The sequence below is a fragment of the Podarcis cretensis genome (genome assembly GCF_951804945.1).
Source record: "Podarcis cretensis genome assembly, chromosome: Z".
NCBI classification, from domain to species: domain Eukaryota; kingdom Metazoa; phylum Chordata; class Lepidosauria; order Squamata; family Lacertidae; genus Podarcis; species Podarcis cretensis.
The window spans coordinates 50700355-50717588 of NC_137184.1; the positions used below are offsets into that span (position 1 = coordinate 50700355).

The following is a 17234-nucleotide window of genomic DNA, read 5'->3' on the forward strand; positions in this document are numbered from 1 at the left end:
CAGCAAAGTCAGTCCTCAGGGAATGTGCAGGCGACCTTGGAACGGACAGCTCACGGAAGAACCCCGACCAGACCTAAGAGGACGCGTGTGGTGGTGATAGGGAATTCCCTACTGAGGGGAACAGAAACAGTGATCTGTGGGCCTGACAAGATGTCTCGGGAAGTGTGCTGTCTCCCCGGGGCTAAGATCCAAGATGTAACTGAACAACTGCAAGGAATCATAAAACGCACTGACAAATACCCCTTTCTCTTGGTTCATGTGGGAACCAATGACACTGCAAGCAATAGCCTCCAGAAGATCAAAAGAGACTATGAGGCTCTGGGCAGGAAACTGAAGCAATTAAATGCACAAATTGTCATCTCATCTGTCCTCCCAGTTGAACGACGTGGCCCAGGGAGAGAGGAAAAAATAGTGGAAGTGAACAGCTGGCTTCGCAAATGGTGTAAACAGGAACGGTTTGGATTCTTAGATCATGGACTGCAGTTTCTTGAAGATGGACTTCTGGCAAGCGATGGGCTGCACCTCACAACGGTTGGGGGGAATGTTTTTGCCAAAAATCTCAGAAACCTCATCAGGAGGGCTTTAAACTGACTAATGTGGGGGAGGGAGACAGTGCTCCTGAAGGTAGGAGTCTATCAATTGATGAAGATGATCATCCAAATGTCATAGACCAAATGGAGCAAACAGCACGCAGACCTAGTGGCGGGAGGAAAAAATCCTTAAATAAGAGACACGGGGGAATGATTAATGGACTTCTGTGTCTGTACACTAATGCGCAAAGCATGAGAAATAAACAAGATGAGCTTGAGCTCTTGGTACAGCAAACTAAATATGACATAATAGGCATCACTGAAACCTGGTGGGATAAGTCCCACGACTGGAATGTAATAATGGAGGGATACAATCTATTTCAGAGAAACAGACCAGACAAGAAAGGAGGAGGAGTGGCGTTATATGTCAGGGATGTGTATACCTGTGAAGAGATCCAAGATTTAGAACCTCAAAGCCAAAGGGAGAGCATTTGGGTCAAAATTAAGGGAGAGAAGAATAACAGTGACCTCATTGTGGGAGTTTACTATAGATCCCCAAGCCAAACGGAGGACATAGATGATGCCTTCCTGGAACAGATGGCCAAGCATGCAAAAGGAAGGGAGATAGTAGTAATGGGGGACTTCAATTACCCGGATATTTGCTGGATGTCAAACTCAGCCAAGAGCATAAGGTCAAACAGATTCCTCACTGGCCTTGCAGACAACTTCATTGTCCAGAAAGTGGGAGAAGCAACAAGAGGAACAGCCATTTTAGATCTGGTCCTAACCAATGTTGATGACCTGGTTAGTGGGGTAGAAGTGGAAGGATCATTAGGCGCGAGTGATCATGCTCTTCTGAAGTTTACTATACAGCGGAAAGGAGCAGCCAAGCATACTAGGACTCAATTTCTTGACTTTAAGAAAGCCGACTTCATAAAACTTAGGGAAGTGCTGGGTGAGATCCCATGGACAGTAATACTAAAAAGAAAGGGAGTTCATGATGGCTGGGAGTTTGTTAAGAGGGAGATAGTAAAAGCACAACTTCAGGCAATACCAATGAGACAGAAACATGGAAGGTGCCTAAAGAAGCCAGGGTGGCTATCTAAAGAACTTTTAACTGAGTTAACATTAAAAAAGGATGTGTACAAAAAATGGAAAAGGGGGGAAACCACCAAAGAGGAATTCAAACAAATAGCCAGCACGTGTAGACACAAAGTCAGAAAAGCTAAAGCACAGAATGAACTCAGGCTTGCTAGAGAGGTTAAAAGCAACAAAAAAGGCTTTTATGGGTATGTTCGTAGCAAAAGGAAGAACAAAGAAACAGTGGGGTCACTCAGAGGAGAAGATGGTGAAATGCAAACAGGGGACACAGAAAGGGCTGAACTCCTCAATGCCTTCTTTGCCTCAGTCTTCTCCGATAAAGAAAACAATGCCCGACCTGAAGAATTTGGAGCAAATGATTCAGCAGAGGAAACACAGCCCAGAATAACTAAGGAGATAGTACAGGAATACTTGGCTAGTTTAGATGTATTCAAGTCTCCAGGGCCAGATGAACTGCATCCAAGAGTATTAAAAGAACTGGCAGATGTGATCTCAGAACCACTGGCAGTCATCTTTGAGAATTCCTGGAGAACAGGCGAAGTCCCGGCAGACTGGAGGAGGGCAAATGTTGTCCCTATTTTCAAAAATGGGGAAAAGAGAGGACCCAAATAATTACCGCCCAGTCAGTCTGACATCAATACCAGGGAAGATTCTGGAGCAGATCATTAAGCAAACAGTCTGTGAGCACCTAGAAAGGAATACTGTGATCACCAATAGTCAGCATGGATTTCTGAAAAATAAGTCATGTCAGACTAACCTGATCTCGTTTTTTGACAGAATTACAAGCCTGGTAGATGAAGGGAACACAGTGGATGTAGCCTACCTTGATTTCAGCAAGGCATTTGACAAGGTGCCCCATGATATTCTTGTAAAGAAGCTGGTAAAATGTGGACTTGACTATGCTACCACTCAGTGGATTTGTAACTGGCTGACTGACCGAACCCAAAGGGTGCTCATCAATGGTTCCTCTTCATCCTGGAGAAGAGTGACTAGTGGGGTGCCACAGGGTTCTGTCTTGGGCCCGGTCTTATTCAACATCTTTATCAACGACTTGGATGATGGACTCAAGGGCATCCTGATCAAATTTGCAGATGACACCAAACTGGGAGGGGTGGCTAACACCCCAGAGGACAGGATCACACTTCAAAACGACCTTGACAGATTAGAGAACTGGGCCAAAACAAACGATGAATTTTAACAGGGGGAAATGTAAAGTATTGCACTTGGGCAAAAAAAATGAGAGGCACAAATACAAGATGGGTGACACCTGGCTTGAGAGCAGTACATGTGAAAAGGATCTAGGAGTCTTGGTTGACCACAAACTTGACATGAGCCAACAGTGTGACGCGGCAGCTAAAAAAGCCAATGCAATTCTGGGCTGCATCAATAGGAGTATAGCATCTAGATCAAGGGAAGTAATAGTGCCACTGTATTCTGCTCTGGTCAGACCTCACCTGGAGTACTGTGTCCAGTTCTGGGCACCACAGTTCAAAAAGGACACTGACAAACTGGAACGTGTCCAGAGGAGGGCAACCAAAATGGTCGAAGGCCTGGAAACGATGCCTTATGAGGAACGGCTAAGCTGGGCATGTTTAGCCTGGAGAAGAGGAGGTTAAGGGGTGATATGATAGCCATGTTCAAATATATAAAAGGATGTCACATAGAGGAGGGAGAAAGGTTGTTTTCTGCTGCTCCAGAGAAGCGGACACGGAGCAATGGTTCCAAACTACAAGAAAGAAGATTCCACCTAAACATTAGGAAGAACTTCCTGACAGTAAGAGCTGTTTGACAGTGGAATTTGCTGCCAAGGAGTGTGGTGGAGTCTCCTTCTTTGGAGGTCTTTAAGCAGAGGCTTGACAACCATATGTCAGGAGTGCTCTGATGGTGTTTCCTGCTTGGCAGGGGGTTGGACTCGATGGCCCTTGTGGTCTCTTCCAACTCTATGATTCTATGATTCCCGGACCGTCTGCCAGCTGGATCCTGAAGGTGACTGGGCCGGATCCGGCCCCCGGGCCTTAGTTTGCCTACCCGTGGCTTATAACACCGGTGTACAACGCATTGATCCTGAGCCCCCAGTCCATCCTGGGGTTGTTTCTGGTCGATCGCAGGGCCTTTCTCTGCAACCTCTGCTGCTGCCGTTCTCCACAGCGCTGCAAGCTTGAGCTACTGTCTTGTCCTCCTCCTTCTCTCTTATGCTCCTTCCTCCGAAGCTGGCTTGCCATCCTTCCCGCTGTGCTCTTGGGGGATAGTGTGGTAGGGAGGGGGATGCTGCCTTCACAGAGGGAGAGCTGGAGGGAGGAAGGGAGGGAGAGCAGCAGTGGAGCCCCCACCCTGAAAACCCCGGATGGATACACAGCTTTGTGAAAAAGGCTCTTCCTGAACGAGGACAAATAGAGGGCTGGCAATGGGCAGATGGCAGCGGTGGGGTAACGTCAAGATGTTGCCCGATGTCAGTTTTCCCTTTGGAGGCTTGCTGATTTTGGAGGGTCTCCTCACTGAGGGAGAGACTGGAGGGTTCAGCCCCCCCAGCCCCCTCCCCCGAAAGAGGCAATTGATGGAGCAACAGATCAGGGTGCATTAAAAGCAAGCAACAAATTAGTGAGATGGATAGGGCTCCAAATTACCCTTTGGAGTTGACACCAAAGTAACATCACAAGAGGCAAACATGCCTTCCTAAGCAGCGGAGGGTTTGCTAGGACATTGGCATGGCCTCTTCTCTTTGTTTGGTTCAGATCCTTCTGCCCCCAGGAGACAGCTGTGCGCACTCATTCTGCACTTTTGTCTTCAGAAGCCCCTTTCTCTGGGTTGGGGAAACCCTGATGCTGCTAGAAGGTGCTGTCAGAGAACCTCCCGAGCCAGTCCCCTGCACTTGGTCCCAGAGCTGTGGGGAGCCTCACCAGGAAAAGTGATGGTGGCGGCGGCGGCAGGATGGGACCAAGCAACCATCCTGGCTTGTTTGTGGCCAGAGTAGGGTGTGTGCTGCTGCTGCTGTTGTGTGGGGCTTGAGGGGAGAGAGCTGCTTTAAACTCCCCCCTCCCGCATTGAGTTAGCCACCTCCTTCCACACAAGCACACCCTGCACGCAAGTGTTAATTGGGTCTGTATTTGGATGGTTTGGATGGTGCTGCTGCTGCCCTGAGCAGACAACACAGACATCACTGGCCCACTTCAGAGCTTCTTTCTCTAGCAGCACTCGGTGAGAGCTCTGCAGCACACTCCACTAACCTGGCCAATGACCTTCTGGAGTGGGGCAGGTGGGAGAGATCAACAAACAGAACAGTTTGGCCCCGAGGGGGTGTAAAATAAACACAGCTTAAAACACATGTCAAGGGAGGGGGCGGGGAGAGTACGTTTAAGTTGAAGAATGACAATGGGTAGATCACTGCCATTTTTCGATACTGAGTAGTAGATCACAACCTATTTGAAGTTGGACTAGTTTTCTATCTTGTGGTAACCTCCTTTCCAACTGTGCTCAGAAAGAATGTCCCCGATCCCCCCCCTATAGATATTCTTTTAATTCTTCATGGATGCTGCTCCATTTAAAAAAAAAAAACCTAAAACTTTATCGCATCCCCATGTGTGTAATTTCCTTTCCAGTTTTCCAGCTGCTGTGATTGCATATAGCAGGGGTCAGCAAACTTTTTCAGCAGGGGGCCAGTCCACTGTCCCTTGGACCTTGTGGGGGGCCGGACTAGATTTTTTTGGGGGGAAATAATGAACGAATTCCTATGCCCCACAAAAAAACAGCATAGACCTGGTAAACTTTTAATTCCTTACCCCAACAGTTATGGTTCGTGGTTTCCCATTTAATTTGATTTTGATTTCCAATGTGAGTCAAACTATATTTTAAACTAATCGTTTGATATTATTTTTTTTAAACTAATCATTTGATAATGTGTTTTTAATGTATTATATATTTGGTGTTAGCCGCCATGAGCCCGGTCTTGGCTGGGGTATAAAATTAATTTCTTCTTCTTCTTCTCCTCCTCCTCCTCCTCCTTCTCTGCGAGCCTGGATCAGCTCCTACAAATATTGGAAAAATAGCACCCCGCACCACTCTGCTGTTATGAGAATTATAAGGTCTAAGACATGGGTAGGCAAACTAAGGCCCGGGGGCCGGATCTGGCCCAATCGCCTTCTCAATCCGGCCCGCGGATGGTCCGGGAATCAGCGTGTTTTGACACAAGTAGAATGTGTCCTTTTATTTAAAATGCATCTCTGAGTGATTTGTGGGGCATAGGAATTTGTTCATCGTCATCATCATCATTATTATTATTTCAAAATATAGTCCAGCCCCCCACAAGGTCTGAGGGACAGTGGACCAGCCCCCCGTCCACCCTAACCCTTTTTAAAAAATAAAGCACCTGTAATAGTAATATCTCAAGGCAGCCCTGTGTAGGGAGGTTTTTAATGACTGACATTTTAATGTACAGTGGTACCTCGCAAGACGAAAGAGTTTTCCGTTTTTTGAGTCGTTCCGCAAGACGAATTTCCCTATGGGCTTGCTTCGCACGCAAGACGAAACGTCTTGCGAGTTTATTTCCTTTTTCTTAAAGCCGCTAATAGCCGTGCTTCGCAAGACGAAAAAACTGCAAGACGAAGAGACTCGCGGAACGGATTAATTTCGTCTTGCGAGGCACCACTGTATTTTTAATCTTTGTTGGAAACCGCCCAGAGTGGCTGGAGAATAAGTAATAACAACAACAACATATTATTATTATTATTATTCGGTAGGGAGTCGCCCAAAGTGGCTGAGGAAACCCAGTCAGATGGGTGGGGTATAAATTATTATTATTATTATTATTATTATTATTATTATTATATGATGATGATGATGATGATGATGATTTTTATGGGCTAGTTTGGGGCAGGTTCCTTTGCCAAGCAGCCTCTCGTTTTGAAGAATGAATCCAATAACCACACTAATAAGCAAACTCAATAAAAAAATATTGCCAAAAAAACCCAGAAGAAACGCTCCAAGTCAGTGATTTTCATTTTTATTTGTCTGACACTTATCTGGAAATAGAAGCCGTTACAGTGAGCAAGCAGAAAGAAACACAACGGGAGGAAAGACCCCTTCTTCCCTCGCCTTTTTAAAAACTACACACAGTGGTTAACCTTTCCAGAACATCTTCTGGCAGAAAGCGAAAGCTCAACTCCCTAATCTCCGGACTGAAAGCGAAAGCTCAACTCCCTAGTTTACTCCCAAGTAGATGTGTAGCCTTTCTCCACCGGCGGCAAAATTCAGAATTCTTCGCCATGAAAAGAAAGCGCCGGGCACGGGGGCAACTAAATGCTTCTCGTCAATATTATTATCTATATCTAGAGAATCGATATAACCCAGCCCATAAGCCCAAATGAAGGGAACTGGCACTGCAAAGATTGAAGATTTAACCTCAGGGCCCGGGACAAATGCTTCTTGCTGATATTATCTATATATAGATCATCGATACAATCCAGCCCATATTAAGCCCAAACGAAGGCAACTGGCGCTGCAAAGATTTAAGGGTTGACCCCAGGGCTCGGGTGACTAAATGCTTCTTGCTGATATCTATATATAAATAATCAATATAATCCAGCCCATATTCAGCCCAAACAAAGGGAACTGCAAAGGTTTAAGCACAGCTCAGGGCGACGTACCTGAGGATCAAATTCGGAATATAACGAAAGGCGCGTGAGGCCGGCCACAGATATAAATTATTGGCACGGATCCATGTGCAGCACCACCGCAAGCACAGAAAATGCACCACTCTTAATCTTTTTGGCGTTGGGCAGGGAAGCAATTTGGAAAACAACCCATCAGATACAAGCTTTGCCCTCCAATCAATCATTTTATGGGCTAAAAGCTGGTCAGCGATACTTCGGATGTGAAAAAGGTTTGCGCTCGACCGTGATATTTCCAAAAAGCTTGCCGAAGTGGAGGCGGAAACCCATACTTACCTGGAAGAGCTGCATTTGACAAAGTCAAAGTGCCGGCGGCCCAGCACATAATTGTTCCATCAACTGAGAAGCGCACGTCCGAATGCGCCAACCTGGGGAAAAACCAACGCTCTTCTATTCAGTTTTCAACCTTGATGGCGGTGTGCAGGCCTGCGCCTCTGTACATAATTTGATGCCTCCCTGGAAGGATGCGCGGTTTGGCACCGGGTTGCTATCCTCCCCCCCACTTTATGCATTTTTTTGGCGCAGTCAACCCGGTGTGAATTGAAGCTGAAAAAGTCAAAACTTTACGTCTTAAATTGCATTTGCTTTTTCCGTGCAATCGACCCGGCGTGAATTGAAGCTGAAAGAAACAAAACTTTAGGTCTTAAATTGCGCTTGCTTTTTCTGCACAGTCGACCCGGCATAAATTGAAGCAAAAAACAAACAACAGTAGCCCCAGAGAGAAGTCCAAGATTAAGAAAGCGGATGTTGGTTTGAGTGGTTTATAAAACCCGTAAAAGCTGCGGCGCGTTTATCCCTTCCATCAACCTTGGAAGAAGGATGCGGACTTAAAATGCTGTTAAAAGAGAGCCACTGACGGACCAAGAGGAATTCTTAACGTTATCTTTAAAAGCTCCAGATTTGTGTAGGAAGGGGGGGGGGGAGAAAAGAGACTTGTTCATGGGAAATCCGAATCAACTGACCATCCGTTCACACCTCCCCGCGGCAAGAAGATCCAGAAAAGAGGGTTTTTTCAGGGGGTCGGAAATTGCTGGCCTCCCCGTCATGCAAGAACTAGAGTCACCGGTTGCCACCCAAATCACATCCTTGGCTCCCGCTTCCCTCTGCTCTGGAAGGAGGGACATATCCTGAAGGATTTATATTCCATGGCTCCGGATCTTTAGGCTGATTCCCCAGTCTCAGCGGGCTTGAGGATGTGGTCTGGTTTGTGGCCGGTGGAGAAGTGGTCCCACATCAGGAGGTAGAGCCGCTCCAGTTCCAGGGTGTACTGCTTGGTGTTGAAGAGGGGGCTGGATATCCTCTGCTTCCACACCTTGCCGCGGATCTTCTTCAGGCTACGTGAGAAAAACGTTCGTTTATTATTAATTAATTAATTATTAGTAATCCATTTATTAATCAACATTTCATTGATTTTCCCGAAAAGAAAAGGAAAAAAAACGGGAAATCACAAACAAATTAAACGGTAATTTGGGTGGGGTCAACCTCCCTCCGCTCCCCCCTCAGTTCCATTCTAATACTTATATATTTATTATTGCAGAAAGGAAACATTCCTCCAATTGTCCAAATTAAGAGGACACCAGCAAGGTGGAACCTTTCTGTAAAACAAGGATTTTACGATTCCCAAAAGGAATCCCCCCTCTTGGTTCCTTTCCAATATACGTGTTCATGCACGTCCATAAAATCTTATATACCGTATTCTTTTTCCGTCTATGAGACGCCCCCCATTTTTGCAGCAACAACTAATCGCCAGTCCACCCTCGGCACTATCCCCGTATAATTCACCTGTCTTTAGCACCTGCTCTTTGCAAACTGTTGTTGTTGTTGTTGTTGTTGATGATGATGATGATGATGATAATGATGATGATGATAATAATAATAATAATAATAATAATAATAATAATAATAATAATAAAGTATGCAAAGAGTGCCTGTCTTTAGCAACTGCTCTTTGCAAACGGAAGTGTGGCACTGAAATTGGAAGCGTGGCACTCAAAACGGAGTACGTTTGGCTTCCGGAAAAAGTCCACAAACCAGAACACTTCCTTCTGAGTTTGAAGCGTTTAGCTTCTGGGTCGTTTGAGTGCCAAGGCGTTTGAGCACCAAGGTGCCACTGTATTCTAGGAAGATTTTTCTCCAAAGAAACATGATGCTGAATGCTACCTTCAGGTTTCGTGAGCTGCACAACCAACGCCGCAGCCTCTCCCAACCCCAGTTGCATGTCTACTTACTATTCTGGATCGGTCCCCAGTTTCACAGCGACGTCTTCGTATTCCTGTCGACTCTTCGCGATGAGCTCGGGGCACCCGAGGCAAGTGAGCTGGGAGGCAGCGACGCGTGAGGCGAGGGTTTCCCCTGCAAAACGGAGGGCAGCAGGTCATACAAAGCAAGCATGGTCTGACCTCATCTTGTTGAGCAAACTAAGTGCCAGGGGCTGGATCCAGCCCAATCGCCTTCTTAATCCGGCCCGCGGACATGTGTTTTGACATGAGTAGAATGTGTTCTTTTATTTCAAATGCATCTCTGGATGATTTGTGGGGAATAGGAATTCGTTCATTTCTTTTTTCCAAAATATATTCCGGACCCCCACAAGGTCTGAGGGACAGTGGACCAGCCCCCTGCTGAAAAAGTTTGCTGACCCCCGCCCTATCCTCTATCCCTAACTCCTATCTCTAGCCCCTATCCCTATTTCTAACCCCCTAACCCTAACCCCTATCCCTAATCCCTGCCGACAAAGTTTGCAGACCCCTGTTGTTGAGGAACATCTTCTTGGTGGATTAAGGGAAGTGCCCAAGTAGAAGGCCCCATTGCCCAAACTAGATAATCCAAGTCTTCCTTCATTCCCACTAGCGTAACCATCTGGTTCACAACCAAGCCCTTGGGATACATAGGCCAACCTCCTGACAATCCCCCAGAACACCCCCCTGGTGGGAATCCCAGGTCCAACTCAAAGCAACGTGTCTCGGCACCCAATACCAGAACAATATGCATAATCATCGTAATCATCACAATATCGACTCGAGCCGCCATCTCACCTGGCATGGTCACCATGGGGGTTCCAGCCCAGAGGACATCCATCCCGGTGGTGTGGCCATTGCAAAGGGGGGTGTCCAGGCAGACGTCGGCCAGCTGCCCCCTCCTCACATGCTCCTCTTTGGGGGCAACCGGAGAGAAGATGATCCGGTTCTGGGGGAGGCCCATGTTCTGCGCATACTGCTGGATGTTTGGTTCCCCCACAGCTGGGAAACGCAGCAGCCACAGGACGCTGTTTGGGACACGTTTCAGAATCTGCAAGTAATAGCAATAACATTAACAATAACAATAACAATTTATTATTTCTACCCCGCTCATCCGGCCGGGTTTCCCCAGCCACTCTGGGTAGCTCCCAACCGAATATTAAACAGAATAAAACATCAAACATTAAAAGCTTCCCTAAAGAGGGATGCCTTCAGATGTCTCCTATTTCTTTGACATCTGATGGGAGAGGGAGCCACCACTGAGAAGGCCCTCTGTCTGGTTCCCTGTAATCTCACTTCTTGCAGGGAGGGAACCACCAGAAGGACCTTGGGTGAGGGACCCCGGAGTCCAGGGTAGAGATGCTCCTTCAGGCGGGGTGTTATACTGCGTCCCAGACGGAGCTGCCCCGGACACAGAATGGACCTGCGCCTCCATGGACAGAGGTGAGTCCAAAATGACTCCCAGGCTGCGCACCTGGTCTTTCAGGGACAGTTACCCCGTTCAGAACCAGGGAGTCCTCCACAGCAGCCTCTCCCCTGTCCCCCAAGAACAGGACTTCTGTCTTGTTAGGATTCAACCTCAATCCATTAGCCACCATGCATCCTCCAACCGCCTCCAGACACTCACACAGGACCTTCACTGGTTCAGATACGAAGGAGAGGTAGAGCTGGGTATCATCCGCATTCTGATGGAAACGCCCAGCCCCAAATCCCCTGGTGATCTCTCCCAGTGCATTCATATCAATGTTAAAAAGCATGGGGGAAGAGGCATCCCACAAGTGAGAGCCCAGGGGTCTGAACGCTCATTCCCCCCCCCCCCCCACTTTCTGAATGTAGCCCAGGAGGAAGGAGCAGAACCACTGTATAACCGTGCCCCCAGCTCCCAGCCCCTCTAGACGGTCCAGAAGGATATTATGGTTGATGGTATCAAAGTCCACCAAGAGATGCAGCAGAACCAATAAATAATAATAAAAAAATATTTATACCCCGCCCTCATTGGCCAGGGCCAGGCTCAGGGCGGCTAACACCAAATATAAATTACAATAAAATGTAATAGAAAAAAAACCCAATTAATTAAAATACGGCTTAAAATACAGCCTCATTTTAGTAGTAGCCCATAAATCAAGACTATAAAGGGAGGAAACATCAGCTATTCACCCAAGCCAGCTATCCATGCTGGATGGGCCAGCATGGGCCAGCAAAAAAGCCATGGGAAAATTTATATGCCAAATCCCATACAAGGTATCAGAGTGAGTCTAAGCCGAAGGCCAGGCGGAACAGCTCCGTCTTGCAGGCCCTGCGGAAAGATGTCAAATCCCGCAGGGCCCTGGTCTCGTGACAGAGCGTTCCACCAAGTCGGGGCTAGAGCTGAAAAGGCCCTGGCCCTAGTTGAGACCAATCTAACCACCTTGTGGCTCGGGACCTCCAAAGTGTTGTTATTTGTGGACCTTAAGGTCCTCTGCGGGGCATACCAGGAGAGGCGGTCCTGTAGGTACGAGGGTTCTAGGCCACATAGGACTTTAAAGGTCAAAACCATCACCTTCAACCTGACCCTGTACTCCACCGGGAGCCAGTGCAGTGGCTGAATGTGATCCCGTGGCGAGGACCCCATAAGGAGCCTCGCCGCGGCATTCTGCACCTGCTGGAGTTTCTGGGTCAGCTTCAAGGGCATAGAGCGAGTTAAAATAATCAAGCCTGGAGGTGACCATCGCATGGATCACTGTGGCCAGATCAGGGCGAGAAAGGTAAGGAACCAATTCCTTAATACGGCGGAGGTGGAAAAATGCCACCTTTGCTGTGGCTGCAACCTGTGCCTCCATGGAAGGAGAGGCATCGAAGGTTACACCGAAGCTCTTGACAGAAGGCTCTGGCACTAATTGCGCCCCCGCAAGAGATGGGAGTTGGCCCCCCAACCCCATGTTGTCCTGACCCAGCCAGAGGACCTCTGTCTTCGAAGGATTTAACTTCAACTGGCTCCCACGCAGCCACCCAGCCACGGCTTCCAAGCATCTGGTCAGTGTGTCTGGGGCCGAGTCAGGGTGGCCGTCCATTGACAGATAAAGCTGGGTGTCATCAGCATATTGACGACAACTCAGCCCTAAACTCCAGACAATCTGGGCAAGGGGGCGCATAAAGATATTGAAAAGCATCGGGGAAAGGATTGTGCCCTGCGGCACTCCACACAACAAGGAGTGCCGCAGCGACAACTCCCTTCCTGGATGTTTCATCCAGAAACCTACCAAAATGTTCGGTAACCACTCTCTCAATTACCTTACCTAGGTAAAGAAGATTCGAAATCGGGCGGTAATTGGATAGATCTAAAGGATCTAGAGATGTTTTCTTTAAGAGGAGACACACCATTGCTTCCTTCAACTCCCCTGGGAAAGTCCCTGTGCCAGATTGATGATCTCACCCGGGGGGCTGCACCTCGTCTGGACATGCTCTAATCAGCCAGGACAGGCACAGGTCAAGGAGGCAGGTGGTGGACCTTCCAGCTCAGAGGAATCTGTCTACATCGGCAAGGAGAAACAGTTTTCACCTTTGTCCCTAGCCTGCTGGAGATCCTCGACAGGCGCGACCAAGGCAGTTTCAGTCCCATGGTGAGGCCTGGATCCTGATTGGAAGGGATCAAAATGGTCTGCATCCTCCAGGCGTGCCTGGAGTTGTTCTGCAACCACCCACTCAATCCCCTTGCCCAAGAATGGAAGATTTGAGACTGGGCGATAGTTGGCCATATTGGCCGGGTCCAAATATGTTTTTTAAGAAGCTGTTTAATGACTGCCTCTTTTAGTGGCCCTCACAGAGGGAAGCATTTGCCACCCAGTGGATCCCATTGCCTAGCTCTTCCCAGCTCACTTTTATGAGCCAGGATGGGCAAGGATCAAGGAGACAGGTGGTTGGTTTCACTCGTCCAAGCGAGTGGAACAGATTGGAATTGATTCATACAACTTGACTAGACAAGACTCTTACCTCTCTCCCGCCCCATCCCTGATCCCACAGTGGAGTCTATCCCTTTCTGAATCTGAGCGACTTTATCTGCAAAAAACTTTCCAAAATCATTGCAGGAGATCTTGGGGTCTTTCCCAGGCCCCGTGGCAAAGGTGGTTCTGTGAAATTGTGAACCACCTTTGTCTCCTCCTGCTGTTTTCTGCAGATGCAATGGGGCGGTGAAGTAAGTCCTCTTCGCCGTCACCACTCAGTAGGCTCGACGTTGAGCTCTAACCCGTGTCTGTTTTTTTTTTTATAATAATTTTTATTGATTTTCCACACATATAATAAAGAACAATGTAACACAATATAACTTCATACTCATCGGTTCATAGCCTTTTTTCTTTGACTTCCCCATACCTCCCCATCCCTGCATCCTTGTTTAATAATTCTTTAGCAACCCTTAAGTCCGTTGTCTTAATTCCTTTTCGTAAATATTTCTTAAGTTTTTTTTTTGTTTAATGCTGCAATTCTTTACTTCTTACCCCCTGACATCTTAACATTCCTCAATTTTACAGTTATTTTTAAGATATATTTTAAAATTCTTCCAGTCCTCTTCCACTGTCTCTTTCCCCTGGTCCCGGATTCTGCCCGTCATCTCGGCCAGTCCCATAAAGTCAATCACCTTTGTTTGCCATTCTTCCAGAGTAGGTAGTTCTTGCGTCTTCCAATACTTTGCCAGTAGAATTCTTGCTGCTGTAGTGGCATACATAAAGAAAGTCCTGTCCTTCCTTAACACCACTTGGCCCACCATACCCAAAAGGAAAGCCTCTGGTTTCTTAGGAAAAGTCCACTTAAGGACCTTCTTAATTTCATTATAGATCATTTCCCAGAAAGCTTTAACCTTTGGGCAGGTCCACCAAAGGTGGTAGAAAGTGCCTTCAGTCTCATTACATTTCCAACACTTATTATTAGGCAAATGATAAATCTTTGCTAGCTTGACTGGGGTCATGTACCACCGGTAGATCATTTTCATAATATTTTCTTTTAAAGCATTACATGCAGTAAATTTAATACCGGTGGTCCATAATTGTTCCCATTCAGCAAACATGATATCATGACCTATATCTTGTGCCCATTTGATCATAGCTGATTTCACTGTTTCATCCTGTGTATTCCATTTTAACAGCAAGTTATACATTCTTGATAAATTCTTAGTATTGGGTTCCAGCAATTCTGTTTCTAGTTTTGACTTCTCTTTCTGAAATCCTACTTTCCTGTCCTGTTTAAATGTCTCATTTATCTGATGGTAATGCAGCCAATCTCGAACCTTAGGCTTTAATTTCTCATAACTCTGAAGTTTCACCCTTTCACCATCATATTCTAAGATCTCATGATATTTTGGCCATTTAGAGTCCATGTTAAGCTTTTTTACTTCCCTAGCTTCCATTGGTGACACCCACCTGGGGGTTTTACTTTCCAACAAATCTTTGTATCTAGTCCAAACGTTATACAATGCTTTCCTTACAATATGGTTTTTAAAACTTTTATACACCTTTACCTTGCCATACCATAAATATGCATGCCAACCAAAACTATTGTCATACCCTTCTAGATCCAAAATGTCAGTATTCTCAAGAAGTAGCCAGTGTTTCAACCAGCAGAAAGCTGCTGATTCATAATAAAGTTTTAAGTCCGGCAGGGCAAACCCCCCTCTATCCTTTGCATCAGTTAAAATCTTAAATTTTATTCTGGGCTTTTTGCCCTGCCAGACAAATTTTGATATGTCTTTCTGCCACTTCTTGAAACAATCCATCTTGTCCACAATCTGCAATGTCTGGAATAAAAACAGCATTCTAGGCAATACATTCATCTTAATAGTAGCGATTCGGCCTAACAAGGAAAGTTTCAGCCTTGACCATATTTCCAGATCCTTTTTAACTTCTGACCAACATTTTTCATAATTATCCTTAAATAAGTTCACATTCTTGGATGTTAAGTTTACCCCCAGGTATTTTACCCTTTTTGTTATTTCCAAGCCTGTTTCATTCTGAAAACTCTCTCTTTCTTCCATTGTTAAATTTTTTTCCAACACTTTCGTTTTTTGTCTATTCAATTTAAAACCTGCTACTCGACCAAATGTTTCAATTAGTTCTAATACTCTTTTAGTGCTAGTGTCTGGCTGTTGCAAAGTCAATACTAGGTCATCTGCAAATGCTCTTAATTTATAATGTCTAACTCCGACCTGAACTCCTTTAACCAACTGGTCCTTTCTGATCATGTTTAACAAAACCTCCAGGACTGATATAAAAAGCAAAGGGGATATTGGGCAACCCTGTCGTGTACCTTTTTCTATAGGTATTTCTTCTGTTACTACGTTATTTACGATTAATTTAGCCTTTTGTTGAGAGTATATTGCACCTATACCGTTTTCAAAACCATGTCCTACCCCCATCCCTTGGAGATTCTTTTTCATAAAAGTCCAACAAATGTTGTCAAAGGCTTTCTCCGCGTCCACAAAAATCAAAACTGCTTTCCTGTTAATGTCAACGTCCAGCAGCTCCAAAATGTCTATAATGTTCCTCACATTGTCTGACATATGTCTACCTGGGAGAAAGCCTGTTTGGTCCTTATGAATCTCTTCTGCCAGCACTCTTTTCAATCTTTTTGCCAAAATGTCTGCAAAAATTTTGTAATCCACATTGAGTAAAGATATAGGGCGGTAGTTTTTGACCTGGTTCTTCTCAATCTCTGTTTTCGGTATAAGTGAGATGAAAGCCTCTTTCCACGATTCAGGTGCCTTTTTCCCCTTCAAAATTTCATTGCAAACTTCCTTCAATGGTTGTATCAGCCATTCTTTCAGCATTTTGTAGTATTTGGCCGTCAGGCCATCTGGTCCTGGTGATTTTCCCAATTTCATATTTTGAATGGCACCCTTTATTTCTTGTTCTGTTATTTCCTCGTTTAAGATCCTTTTACTTTGTTCTGAGATTTTTGGTAAGCCGTATTTTCTAATGAATTCTTCTATTTCTTGCTCGTTGGTTGGCCCTTGTGCATACAATTTCTTAAAAAAGCTTTGAAAACAATTGTTGATCTCGTTGGGTTTGTGGATAATCTTTCCATCCATTTCTAAACTTGTTACCGTATTCATTTTCTGCCTTTTTTTCAATTGCCATGACAGAAGTTTCCCACATTTATCTGCTGATTCAAAAGTTTTTTGTCTCATTTGCTTTATCTTCCATTCTATTTGTTGGTTCATGAGTTCCATGTATTGCATCTGATGAAACTTTATTTCTCTTAAAATCTCATGGGACTTTGGTTTGGATCTCAACTTCTTCTCTCCTTCTTTTATTTTTTCTAAAAATTTTTCCTTCTTTTCATTTTGTTGCTTCCTCTTAATAGAGTTTTGTTGAATTAGGAAACCTCGCATCACGGCTTTACTTGCGTCCCAAATTATTCTTTTTTCCACATCTGTTTTCCTGTTGATCTCAAAGTAATCTTTTAATGTTTTAAGGGCCTTCTTATGGATCTCTTCATCCTTGAATAGGGTGTCATTCATTCTCCATCTAAAGGAACCAGTTGTTGTTAGTTTCATCTCCATCTTGACCGCGTTATGGTCGGAGCACGTTTTTGGGCAGATTTCTACTTTTTTTGTTCTTGACGCCAGACTACTAGAAATCCAAATTTGGTCTATTCTTGTCCATGTCATTTTTGCTTCTGAGAAGAAAGTTCCCTCTCTCTCTAAAGGATTCTTTGTTCTCCAAATGTCAATCAAGTCC

At 45.6% G+C, this 17234-nt stretch overlaps 1 protein-coding gene across 2 annotated transcripts in view; it reads right to left on the reverse strand.

Annotated features, from left to right (window-relative positions):
• Positions 1–6611: 6611 nt before the first annotated feature.
• OGT (O-linked N-acetylglucosamine (GlcNAc) transferase) overlaps positions 6612–17234 on the reverse strand; it is an 81470-nt gene continuing 70847 nt past the window's right edge. For both annotated transcript variants that reach the window (XM_079962686.1, XM_079962687.1), the window contains exons 20-22: positions 10327–10579; positions 9523–9646; positions 6612–8628 (exon numbers count right to left, since the gene is read on the reverse strand). In XM_079962686.1, the coding sequence (XP_079818812.1) occupies positions 8454–8628; positions 9523–9646; positions 10327–10579 (552 nt within the window). In that variant the 3' untranslated portion in view covers positions 6612–8453. The remainder of the gene's footprint in view (positions 8629–9522; positions 9647–10326; positions 10580–17234) is intronic.